The sequence below is a fragment of the Monodelphis domestica genome, chromosome 1, assembly GCF_027887165.1.
Source record: "Monodelphis domestica isolate mMonDom1 chromosome 1, mMonDom1.pri, whole genome shotgun sequence".
In the NCBI taxonomy this organism is placed as follows: domain Eukaryota; kingdom Metazoa; phylum Chordata; class Mammalia; order Didelphimorphia; family Didelphidae; genus Monodelphis; species Monodelphis domestica.
The window spans coordinates 400,785,670-400,799,287 of NC_077227.1; the positions used below are offsets into that span (position 1 = coordinate 400,785,670).

At 37.6% G+C, this 13,618-nt stretch overlaps 1 protein-coding gene across 2 annotated transcripts in view; it reads right to left on the bottom strand.

Moving 5' to 3' along the window:
- The window catches only part of TOP1 (DNA topoisomerase I), a 129,640-nt gene that overhangs the window by 19,379 nt on the left and 96,643 nt on the right, over window positions 1-13,618 (bottom strand). For both annotated transcript variants that reach the window (XM_007474340.3, XM_007474338.3), the window contains 3 exons: window positions 12,567-12,689; window positions 1,529-1,716; window positions 1,044-1,188 (listed from right to left, as the gene is read on the bottom strand). In XM_007474340.3, coding sequence (XP_007474402.1) covers window positions 1,044-1,188; window positions 1,529-1,716; window positions 12,567-12,689 — 456 coding nt within the window. The remainder of the gene's footprint in view (window positions 1-1,043; window positions 1,189-1,528; window positions 1,717-12,566; window positions 12,690-13,618) is intronic.

Consider the following 13,618-nt stretch of genomic DNA (forward strand, 5'->3'; position numbering starts at 1 on the left):
CCTTTCTTCCTCCAGAATGAAAACTGTGTCTTGTGGCTTAGAATCAATACACAATACGGATTACTGTAATAACCATAGTATTGATTCCAAGATGGACGGTAAGGGTTTTAAAAAAAAAAGATTATACTATAATCAAATACCTGCATGCCCTGGGGTTCACTGCAATGGGATCCATCCTTTAGAAGGTGCTAAAGTACACCTGTGAAAATGTTCTTGGCTGTTGGAACTATCCTCAAAGGACTCTAAAATTGTATCTTTTGGCTCAGCAAAACCACTACTAGGTCTGTATCCCAAAGAAATTGAGAGAGAAGGGGTTGGGGGGGAGAGGGAGTGGGAGAGAAGGACCTATTTGTACAAAAATATTTACTGTAGCTCTTTTTGTGGTGGCAAAGAATTAGAAATTGAAGGGCTATTTATCAATTGGGGAATGGCTGAGTAAGTTGTGGTATATGATTATAATGGAATACTATTGCGCTATCAGAAATGACGAGCAGGATGGTTTCAGAAAAAACTGTAAAGATTTATATGAACTAATTCAAAGTGAAATGAGCAGAACCAGAAGAACAGTGGAAACCCAGTAACAGTAATATTTTTTTGATTAACAACTGTGAATGACCTAGTGAGTTATTCAGCAACACAGTGATCTAAGACAATCCCAGAGACTCTCGAAGAAAAATGTCATCTGGCTTCAGAGAAAGAACTGATGGGAGTCTGAATGCAGACTAAACATACTATATTCAATTTCTCCCCACCCCATCCTTTTTTTGTTGTTTGAGATCTCTTCCACAGAAACACTAATATGAGAAAATGTTTTACATGATTGCACATGTAAAATCTATTATCAGAGTGCTTACCTTCACAGTGAAGAGGGACGGTTAAGAGACAGTGAGGGTGGGAAGGATGGAGAGAATTTGTTATTCAGTTTTTTTAAAATGAATGTTAAATATTGGTTTTTATATGTAATTGGGGAAAATCATTGGACTTCCCTCCCAACACACTCATGCCTACTGGCTGGGATGAGCCTTTTCCAGGTGCTCTATTACCTTGATTCGTGAACTGGGGTTTAGCATAATGTACTTGATGGATCCTTGTATATTCTCTGTCCAGGATACCAGCCAGGTGACCTTGTTGTCATGTCTAACTTCTTTCCATTTATGTCCAGGAGGAGGTGGGGGAACCTTGGCATCTCTACAGAGGGCAATAAGACAAAAAGGCACTTAAGTGAAGAGAAATAATCAATAATAATTTCCTTTCTAAATCTGTGAAACTGGCTACTGTATCCTAAAAAGTGAAGAAAAAAAGTATGAGTTGATTTTATTTGCATAAATTACCAAGTTTATTTCTTTTCCACTCTTAGTTAAAAAATCTCTGAAAGAGTTGAAGCATTAACTGTAAGTAATTTACACATTTCCAATTAGACTCAATTTCAAAGAGCTCTGTTACCCCAAAACAGCAAACCCTTCCATTTACTCTTTTGCTCCAATCCCGTTAGTCACTTAAGAAGAAATCCAAAGAAGACTGTGCTCACTTGCTACAGTTGATGATTATATCTTCAGGCATAATCCTCCTTTTCAACATCCCCATCTTGGGATGGTTGCCACGACCCCGGAAAAGACCTGGAGGCTCAATCTTGAAGTTGGCAATTCTCTCTCTGTGATTGTCCATCACACAGAAACCATACTCTTTCAATAGCCTTTCATTTTCCTCTTTGATTTTCTAAGAAAAGAAAGAAACAAAATACTAAAAACAGATTCAGACTTCAGTCATGTTAGGATATTTTATCATTTGGCCTGTAGACCAAATGCACATACAGATTTTAAAAAGCAGTTAAAAAACGAATTCAACTAAAACATTCATTTGAACCCCAACCCTTCTGAATTCAGAATATGTCACAAGTGGCCTTTAATGACTAAAGTTTGAAGTGATTTATTACTGTAAATATCCAGTCTTACCCAAAAGACATAAGGGAATCTAGAATAAAGACTGCCCTCCCCACCACAAAAAATAGGATTAAAGAAAACAAGGAATCTTCTAATAGAGCTGCTTTGAACTCCCAGGCAGAAGAATGAATTCTTTTATTGTGAATAATGATTTATAAAATAATTTTTTAATATCATCATATTATGTTAAATGTTGAGAGTACAATGCATTTTATAGTACTCTAAGTTTTATGAAATGTAACTTGTGAGATATTATTCATCTCATTTTTTAGATGAGAAAATTGAGAGAAAATCGTTTGCCCTAGTTACCTAGCTAGGCTTTCCCTGGGACTTGCTGGGTCTAAATCTAACACTTTTGCCATACCATAGCTATCTCCCCTTTCACTGAACAGGCTCCCCCCCCCAGTGATACCCACTTACATTTCAGACAGTGACACAAGTTGATGTTCTCATAGCAATAAAAACAGTCATTACTAAAGAATTTTTAAATCTGGGAAAAGCATCACAAGAGCAAGCTACACAAAAGGAAGCTATGAATCAGGGGATGGGGTGGACCCTGCACCAAGGGAGAGGACAGAGGCCCTGAGATACCCTAAGTGTATTTGTAGAAGGCTAACCTGTCCCCTCAAAGACATGGGCTAGTAGGGAGCTTCCTATTTTAAATAATTATGTAGATAGCTGGATGCTAAGGCCAATGGTTTCTTTATACATGGCATTCTAGAAGACGGATGATTGGGAGGTAAGGATGGGAATGGAATCGCATCCCTTATGGGTAACAGATAAGGAGTAAGGAGGTGAGACCACTGATACCAACATGTTAGAAGGATCATATAGCATAATTACTGGATTTTCCAGAGGAAGAAAATGATGGCCCCAATCAGGGAAGGGACTCTCAAGATCAAGGAAGCTGAGTTGAGGGGGAGGGGGGAAATCAAATACTATTTAAGTTTCATAGACTCACAGACTGTCCAACACTTTTATTTTTGCAGAGGAGATAAGAAGGACACAAAGTTAGAGTCATTAGAAACTGGAACTGAGATTTCTTCTAGTCCAGGACTCTTTCAGTAAGGTTGCTAAAATGTGTCCTCCCTTAGAGGCAGAGATATCATCCTTTCCAAAGCAGTGGCAGCAGATATCATGACTTGGGCCAAAGCAGCTGTTCATGGAGACAAGATTCTTAGTCTTTTACGCCAGAAGTTCTTCATGGTTTTTTGTGTGTGTGTGTGTCCCCTGGACCTTTCTGACAATCTGGTAAAGTCTATGGATTCCTTCTCAGGATAACATTTTTAAATGCATAAAATAAAATATATGGAATTGCAAAAGAAACCAATCATCTTAAAATAAAATTATGAAAATATAAAAGTTCATGAACCCTTGGAAAGCATGATCTACTTAGGAGGGCAAATCCCTGAGGGAAAGAAAAAAATCCCTGAAATGGGAAGCAAACTGTGCCCAAGACAATGTGAGCCTCTAGCAGGCACTGAAGAATAGTTTTCCTTTCCTCACTTTATTTTTTTTAAACCTTTTTCATCTTTATTTTAATAACAAATTTCCACAGTTATATGATTCATGTCTCCCTCCCTTCTTCCCTTCTCATTCCAGAGCTGACAGGCAATTCAACCTGGCTTATACGTGTATTATCCCACAAAACATCTCCATTTTATTCATTTTTTACGTGAATAATCTTATAAAACCAAAACCCCAAATTATATACCCAAATAAACAAGTGATAAATCATATATTTTCATTTACATTTATATTCCAATTCTTTCTCTGGAAGTGGCTTTTTCATAAGTCCCTCAGAATTGTGCAGAATTCCACAATATTGCTGTTACTGTGTATACAATGTTCTCCTGGTTCTGCTTATTTCACTTTGCACCAGTTCACATAGGTTTTTCCAGTTCTTTTTGAAATCATCCTGTTCCTCATTTCTTATAGCACAAATAGTTTTCCATCACCATCATCTACCAGTTTGTCCAGCCTTTCCACAGTTGAAGGACTTCCCTTTAGTTTTCAATTCTTTGTCACCACAAAAAACATAGCTATAATATTTTTGTAGAAATAAGCTCTTTTCCATTTTTAAAATCTCTTTAGGATTCAAACCTAGTAAGTGGTATTACTAGATTAAAAAGTATGCATCTTTTATAGCCTTTTGGGCATAATTCCAAATTGCCCTCCAAAATGATTGGATTAATTCACAACTCCCACCAGCAATGCATTAGTGTCCTTATTTTGCCACATTCCCTCCAACCTTTATTATTTTACTTTACTGTCATATTGGCTAATCTGATAAGTATGAGGAGGTACCTACAGATTTGTTTTAATTTGCATGTCTCTAATCAATAGAATTTAGAACATTTTTTCATATGATTATTGATAGCTTTGATTTCTTCATCTGAAAACTGCCTATTCATCCTTTAGCCATTTATCAATTGTGGAATGATTTGGATTTTTATAAACTTGATTTAGTTCTTTATGTATTTGAGAAATGAGACCTTTATCAGAGAAATTTGTTATAAAATTTTCCCCCAGTTTGTTGCTTTCTTTCTAAATCTTGGTTGCATTGGTTTTGTTTGTATAAAATCTTTTAAATTTAATATAATAAAAATTATTCACTTTACATCCTGTATATCACAATACTTTTAAAAAAAAAATCACACATTCATGGGCTCTAGGTTAAGAACTTCTGAATTAGGGAATTGAGAAAGAGGCGGCAAAAATAAAACTTTAAAGTAAATTCTTAGCCTGGGTAATTCAAGAAGTACAATCACTTAGGATTAGACGCCAGACATTCCTGGATAAACAACAAAAACAGAATAATCTCTGCCTTCAAAGAATTTACATTCTGGGACAAATTTCAGGGGAAAGAGGGGCACTAACATTGGAAGGGGGCCTGTTAGAGAAGAAGCAGCTTTGAAGGAGTTGGGGGCTCATAAGAGGTAAAAGATGAGGATAATGCAAGGGGGTAGGGGGGAATAGATATGGAATGAAGACACACAAACAAAAGGCAAGACAAGTCCTGATTGTTTGAAGCATTCTTTTTTTCCCTCTTTGAGTCACTTTCAATGCACGTAAGAGTTGAGTATTTCCCATCTCCAACTTCTTTACCCTTCCAGTGTACTGATATTCTCCCCCCTGTCATGAGCTTCTTTGCATACATATATCTATATACATATTTTTGTCTTGGCATTTCATCTTAATACAGTTTGTCACTGTTCCCTCTAAGTGTAATTCTTCTAGCTGCCCAGGTGATAATAACAATTTTTTTTTTATTTAAACATTATTTTATTTGGTCGTTTTCATACATTATTCATTGGAAACAAAGATCATTTTCTTTTCCTCTCCCCCCCCCCCCACCTTTCCCTCTCCCATAGCTGATGCATGATTCCACTGGTTATCACATGTGTTCTTGACTCGAACCCATTTCCCTGTTGTTGGAATTTGCATTATAGTGTTCATTTAGAGTCTCTCCTCAGTCTTATCTCCTCCAACCCTGTAGTCAAGCAGTTGCTTTTCATCGGTGTTTTTACTCCCACAGTTTATCCTCTGCTTGTGGGTAGTATTTTTTTTTTAGATCCCTGCAGATTGTTCAGGGAAATTGCATTGATACTAATGGAGAAGTCCATCACCTTCGATTGTACCACAATGTATCAGTCTCTGTGTATAATGTTTTCCTGGATCTGCTCCTTTCACTCTGCATCACTTCCTGGAGGTTGTTCCAGTCTCCATGGAATTCCTCCAGTTCCTTATTCCTTTTAGCACAATAGTATTCCATCACCAACATATACCACAATTTGTTCAGCCATTCCCCAATTGATGGGCATCCCCTCATTTTCCAATTTTTGGCCACCACAAAGAGCGCAGCTATGAATATTCTTGTACAAGTCTTTTTGTCCATTATCTCTTTGGGGTACAAGCCCAGCAGTGCTATGGCTGGATCAAAGGGCAGACAGTCTTTTATCGCCCTTTGGACATAGTTCCAAATTGCCCTCCAGAATGGTTGGATCAATTCACAACTCCACCAGCAAGGAATTAATGTCCCCACTTTGCCACAACCCCTCCAGCATTCATTACTTTGCATAGCTGTCATGTTAGCCAATCTGCTAGGTGTGAGGTGATACCTCAGAGTTGTTTTGATTTGCATCTCTCTGATTATAAGAGATGTAGAGCACTTTTTCATGTGCTTATTAATAGTTTTGATTTCTTTGGCTGAGAACTGCCTGTTCATGTCCCTTGCCCATTTGTCAATTGGAGAATGGCTTGATTTTTTGTACAATTGATTTAGTTCTTTATAAATTTGAGTAATTAAACCTTTGTCAGAGGTTTTTATGAAGATTGTTTCCCAATTTGTTGCTACCCTTCTGATTTTGGTTACATTGATTTTGTTTGTACAAAAACTTTTCAATTTGATGTAATCCAGATTATTTATTTTGCATTTTGTAACTCTTTCTAATTCTTGCTTGGTTTTGAAGAATTTCCCTTCCCAAAGGTCTGACATGTATATTATTCTGTGTTCGCCTAATTTTCTTATAGTTTCCTTCTTTATGTTCAAGTCATTCACCCATTTTGAATTTATCTTGGTGTAGGGTGTGAGGTGTTGATCTAAGCCTAATCTTTCCCACACTGTCCTCCAATTTTCCCAGCAGTTTTTATGAAATAGTGGATTTTTGTCCCAAAAGCTGGGATCTTTGGGTTTGTCATATACTGTCTTGCTGAGGTTGCTTGCCCCCAGTCTATTCCACTGATCCTCCTTTCTGTCTCTTAGCTAGTACCAAATTGTTTTGATGACCACTGCTTTGTAATAGTCTGAGATCTGGGACTGCAAGACCCCCTTCCTTTGTATTTTTTTTTTTCATTATTTCCCTGGATATCCTTGATCTTTTGTTCTTCCAAATGAACTTTGTTATGGTTTTTTCTAAATCAGTAAAAAAAATTTTTGGAAGTTCCATGGGTATGGCACTAAATAGATAGATGAGTTTGGGTAGGATGGTCATTTTTATTATATTGGCTCGTCCTACCCATGAGCAGTTAATGTTCTTCCAATTGTTCAAGTCTAGTTTTAGTTGTGTGGAAAGTGTTTTGTAGTTGTGTTCATATAGATCCTGTGTTTGTCTCAGGAGATAGATTCCTAAGTATTTTATTTTGTCTAGGGTAATTTTGAATGGGATTTCTCTTTCTAATTCTTGCTGCTGAACTGTGTTGGAATTATATAGAAATGCTGATGACTTATGTGGGTTTATTTTGTATCCTGCAACTTTGCTAAAGTTGTTGATTATTTCGATTAGCTTTTTGGTTGAATCTCTAGGATTCTTTAAGTAGACCATCATGTCATCTGCAAAGAGCGATAATTTGGTCTCCTCCTTGCCTATTTTGATGCCTTCAATTTCTTTTTCTTCTCTAATTGCTACTGCTAGTGTTTCTAATACAATGTCAAATAATAGAGGTGATAATGGGCATCCTTGTTTCACTCCTGATCTTAATGGGAATGCATCTAGTTTATCCCCATTGCAGATGATATTAGCTGATGGTTTTAAATATATACTGTTTATTATTTTTAGGAATGACCCTTCTATTCCTATGCTTTCTAGTGTTTTTAGTAGGAATGGGTGTTGTATTTTATCAAAGGCTTTTTCTGCATCTATTGAGATAATCATGTGGTTCTTGTTGGTTTGCTTGTTGATGTGGTCAATTATGTGGATAGTTTTCCTAATGTTGAACCAGCCCTACATCCCTGGTATAAATCCTACTTGATCATGGTGGATGACCCTTCTAATCACTTGCTGGAGTCTTTTTGCTAGTATCCTATTTAAGATTTTTGCATCTATATTCATTAGGGAGATTGGTCTATAATTTTCTTTCTCTGTTTTTGAAATCAGTACCATGCTTGTGTCATAAAAGGAGTTTGGTAGAACTCCCTCTTTGCTTATTATGTCAAATAGTCTGTATAGTATTGGGATTAACTGTTCTCTGAATGTTTGATAGAATTCGCTGGTGAATCCATCAGGCCCTGGGGATTTTTTCTTAGGAAGTTCTTTGATGGCCTGTTGGATTTCTTTTTCTGATATGGGATTATTTAAGAAAACTATTTCTTCTTCTGTTAGTCTAGGCAATTTATATTTTTGTAAATATTCATCCATATCACCTAGGTTGGTATATTTATTGCCATATAGTTGGGCAAAGTAGTTTTTAATGATTGCCTTAATTTCCTCTTCATTGGAGGTGAGATCCCCCTTCTCATCCTTGATGCTGTTAATTTGCCTTTCTTCTTTCCTTTTTTTAATTAAATTAACCAGTACTTTGTCTATTTTGTCTGTTTTTTCAAAGTACCAGCTTCTAGTGATAACAATTTTTAAGAGTTACCAATGACCTTTTTTCTTATACAGATACATATCAAAGTGTTCCCCCCCCCCCTTTTTAAATTATCTTTTGATGACTCTCTTGAGTTCTGTTCTTGGGCATCAAATTTTCTGTTCTGGTCTTTTCTTTACAAATGCTTAGAATTCTTTTATTTTGTTAAATGACCATACTTTTCCCTACCCAGTTTTGCTGGGTAATTGATTCTTGGTCGTAGACCTAGTTCCCTTGCTTTCTAGAATATCATATTCAAAGCTTTTCGGTCCTTCAGTTTAGATGCAGCCAGATCCTATGTTATCTTCACTGTGGTTCCATGATATCTGAATGACTTCTTAGCAGCTTGTAATATTTTTTCCTTGGTCTGATAGTTCTTGAATTTGGCTATAACATTCCTGGGTGTTGTCAGTTGGGAATTAAGTACAGGTGTTGATCTGTGGATTCTTTCAATCTCCACTTTCCCCTCTTGTTCTAGAATATCGGGGCAGTTTTTTTGGATAATTTCCTATAGTATGATGTCCAGGCTTTTTCTTTTGTCATGGTCTTCTGGTAGACCAATGACTTTTTTTTTTTTAAACCCTTACCTTCCACCTTGGAGTCAATACTGTGTATTGGCTCCAAGGCAGAAGAGTGGTAAGGACTAGGCAATGGGGGTTAAGTGACTCCCCCAGGGTCACACAGCTGGGAAGTGTCTGAGGCCAGATTTGAATCTAGGATCTCCTGTCTCTAGGCCTGGATCTCAAGCCACTGAGCCACCCAGCTGCCCCCAGACCAATGACTCTTAAGTTGTCTCTCCTGGAATGATTTTCTAAATCTTCTGTTTTATGAATGAGGTGCTTTATATTTTCCTCAATTTTTTCATTCTTTTGATTTTGTTTTATCATGTCCTGCTGCCTTGTGAAGTCGCTTGCTTCTAGTTGTTCTATTCTGGTTCTTAAAGGATTTCCTCCCTGGCTTTTTGGTCATCCTTCTACTTCTGGTCTGATTTTCTTTGGAGGCCATATTTCATCTCCTTTGCCTCTTTTTCAAGCTAGTTAATTTTGGCTTTCAAGACACTATTTTCTTGTTTTAGTTCAAGTGCCTCTGTTTCCAGATGACTTATCTTAATTTTTAAGTTCTTTTCCCAGTTGTCTTCAGCCTCTCTTAATTGTGTTTTGAATTGTATTTTGAGTTCTTCCAAAGCCTGTATCCAATTCACTGGGGTTTCTTTTTTTTTAACTTTGTGTTTCCTCATCCTTCTCTGTTCCGTTTGCTCTTTATTCATTGCTTGTATAGAAGCTGTCAACTGTAATTTCTTTTTTCTTTTTCTGTTGTTTGCTCATATTTACCCCTTCTTTACTCCCTGCGGTTGCCTGCACTCTTGCTCCTCATTTTTTTTTGTACTTTTGGGCTTTTCTGTTAGCCTTCCACCTTGGAGCTTTGTCAGCAAATCTCTCAGTACAGTCTGTGGGGGAGGGGTGTTGGAGCTTGAACTTCCCTGCCCTCTGAAGGCTTTGATGGGATTAAGTCCAGCAGGGTTGAGCTAGATGTGCCCTGAGGCCAAAACCCCGGGAAGGGGGGCAATATGGAGTGTCTGCTCTGATGCAACTAGGCTGCCAGCTATGCACTTCTTCTCTAACTGCTTCCCCATGGCCTGTGTTTGACGCTCTGAGCCTGGCACAGCTTTGCCCACAAGGTACTCCCTCTAGACCAGCACCTTGCCCACCCAGAGGTTCCAGCTACTGCTGGAGGCTCAGCTCTTTGGTGGGGGAGGGGTCCTGGGACCTTCCTTCTTCTTTCCCCTTAAATCCGAGTGCTCTCAAATTCAGGCCTTTGGGGGCGTACCTTTTAAGTTGAGTCCAGCAGGAGGTTTCCTTGGCTCTGTCTTGTTAGGTTTGATTTTCAGTACCCTAGGAGCATTTAGTTTGTAATTTGTAAGGAAGGGTTTCAGAGGTCTGAACTTTCACTGCCTCTATGCCGCCATCTTGACTCTGCCTCCTCTCCTTTCTTCACTTTAAACCCTACCTCTCTTTGGTCCAACTGTGGTATGCTGTTGGTGTCTGGGTTGTTCTACTGCTGCCTGGGCAGTGAGATGTTCTGTCTGGTATCCCCTAATGCACTATTGCTGTTGGACCAGGCCTCAACTTCCCTTTCCATTCCCCTCTTAGTCTGGGCAAGAGCTTAGGTCCTATCACAGTCATGTCTTCTCTCTCCCCTCTTTTCTCTTGCTTGATAAATCCTAGGACACAGTTTTGGTATTCCATTAGCAGAAATCCTTCCTCTCATCAAACTGCAATCAGTTCTTCCTTCTTATATTCCTGTCTCTGCCCCACTACCAGTCTTGATTTCCCCTTTTCTCTCATCCTCAGAGGAGGAGTACAAATGTGGTTAGCAGTCCTCTATATTCCCCACTTGAGGACAAATCTTGGGTTGTTCTGCCTACTTAAGGGCCTGACTATAGGAAGGAAACCACATGTAATCTCCAAATGTTTGCCAAATTAGTAAAGTCTTACTATATACTGTCAAACTCAGAGGATCAAGTGTCTCATGTCACATATTAAGTTGCCCAGTTTGTGGGCTTGCATTGCCAAAAGTTCTTTCCTCTTCCAAGTATGGATTAATATATTTATCTTGTGTGGTATCTGGGATTCTGTGAGAGAAATTTTGTGGGCTGTTTTGTGACTCACTGATATTCCTCTTCAAGGGCCCATGGATTTATCAGAAAAAATTATAAGATAATGAAGGGTAAGTGGAAGCAGAATCAATCTTACTTTGAATTATTCTAAAATTTAGGTTGGCAGGGGATAAATTTATTTTGCTTAATTGTATTTCTTTGTTACAAGGTATGGTGCTACTGGACAAGTAGGGGTGGGAGGAAGGAGTCATTAGGAAGCAAGGTTTCTTTTTTTTTGTATTTAAAGAACAACCAAATGATTCTATTTTAATGATTAAAAAGTAAAGAAATCTCAAACTCGGCTTTCCCCAGAGAGTATCTGAAAGTCTCAACAATGACTATGCAGAGTACATAGAGAAAGGAGAAGAGTAAGATGAACTGATGCAAAGTGAAATATGAATCAGTAGAACAAATTATATAATTACTACTATGCTGTAAAGGAAGGTGACTTTGAAAAACAGAATTCTGAACAAATGAAATGATCAATCAATCACAATTCCAGAAGACTAATTAATATGTCTTCCATCACTTTCCTAGAGAGGTATTAATCTAAAAGGTAGAGAATGAGTCATATGTTTTCACATACAACCAAGATATGGATCAGCTTTGTCTGACTATGCTTATTTGTTACAAAAGAGATCTTTTTTATTTTTGAAACCTTTACCTTTGGTCTTAGAATCAATACTGGGTATTAGTTCTAAGGCAGAAGAGCAGTAAGGGCTAGGCAATGGGGAGTTAAGTTACTTGCCCAGGGTCACTTAGCTGGGAAGTATCTGAGGCCAGATTGGAACCCAGGACCTCCCATCTCTGGGCCTGACTCTCAATACAATGAGCCACCTAGCTGCCCCCATTAATTTGTCATTTCCTTCTCCAGTTCATTTTTCATGTGAGGAAATTTAGGCAAGGAAGGTTAAGTGACTTGCCCAGGGTCACAGAGTTTTAAGTATCTGAGGCTGGATTTGAACTCATAATCTTCATGAGTCTTCCCAATTTCAAGCCCAGTGCTCTATCCATTGTACCACCAGATGCCCCTGAGATCTTTTTTAAGAGGGGGAAGGCTCTTATTAGAGCCTTAAAATTTTTTTTTAAATTATTAAATTAAAAAATATATATATGGATGAGAAAAGAGGAAAATTCATTAGGAGGCAAATAAGGCAGTATTAGTAATACACACTAGGTACATTAAATATATCCTTTAAGAAACCAAGTTGTATGATATAATAAAAGATTCACAATATCACATGTATTTGATTATTCAAAGTACTTGTTCATGAGCTCTTGTTCTAAGGTAGCAAGGTTCAAAAAGATTTCTTTGGGGAAAGAATACTGGACTACTGGTTTAAAGAAATGATAAATTAATCCAAATCTTCTGAAAAGTGATCAAGAATGAGAAGGCAGATGAACCAAAGAACCATTATAATTTAAGTGAAGCCTGATATTACTTAAAGAACACTGTCATGGGGTTAACAACCACCATCTGTAGAGACTATTTCACAGGACTGTGATAAAGATCAAATGAAAATGTACACAAAGCCTTTTTTAGAACCATAAAGTGTTACATAAGTGCGGGTTGTGATTACTACTGTTGTTACTGAAAAAGTTTAAAAATATAGACATAGTACCAGTTTCTCTTCTTTGCTCATTTGCTTCCTTGCTTCTGATTGGGCTTTGAAATACTGGCTTATCTGGTTGAAGTCACACTTGCTAAGATTGGTGATACTATTTTTCTCTTCATTTGTCATTTCCTGGCAAGAAGAAAACATGGGGAAAGTTAAAAAGCCATAAAGAAAAGAGAAAGAACATTATACTTTAATTTTCTTCCATTTTATTTAGAAAAAATTCACTAATTCAGACTAGGAGCTCTGGGTAGTAGCAATCTGAATGAATGAAAATTTTAATTAAAAAAAATGCAATTTAATAACTTGCTAGCTCACACAATAAATAACAAGAGTTTCTGGTAGAGGCTGGTTTCTGAGAAGAATGTTAGGAGATTAGCATACCAAGCACTAGCCTGAACAGTGCTGTCCTTTGCTTATATGCCAGTGAAACAAGGCTGCTTCCCAAGGATTTCAGAATTAGTGAGGTTTAATAGTTATCATCTAACCCTCTGGCTGTCATCACCTGAGAGTCCTGGTCAGGTCTGATAAAGACTGAGCTGCAGAAGTAGCAAAGCCAAATGAGGAAGAATAAAAGGGAAACTGAGTGGGCCTGCCCTTCAGAGATATCCATTCCTTCTTGACAACCAACCAAGATGAATTGGGGTTTTTCTCCCTCTACTATCCTTGATGAAACATGCCAGCAGCTCTCAAAACTTTACATTAGCAGTTGTTGGAAAGCCTTACTTTGATCAGCTAATACAAAAACTTATACTTTCTTGGCTATTTAGGCACTATACCATTCTCGTTTCTGCTATAAACTTCTGGAATCTTTTTTCCCTGTGGTTAAATATAGCCAAGAGTGAAATATCAGTCCTTCATTCTTCACTTTTTCCTGGTGATGTCATTTATTCTCTGAATTCCAATGGTCAACCTTTCCTAAAAAACTCCCAAATCTTGATTTCAACTTCCAAGTTCTCTCAGAAAGGCCTATCAGAAGCATTTCAAACTGAAAATGCTCCCAAATGAACTCAACCTCATTCTCCCTTCAAATCCCACTCCCTCATCTTTCCATCTTG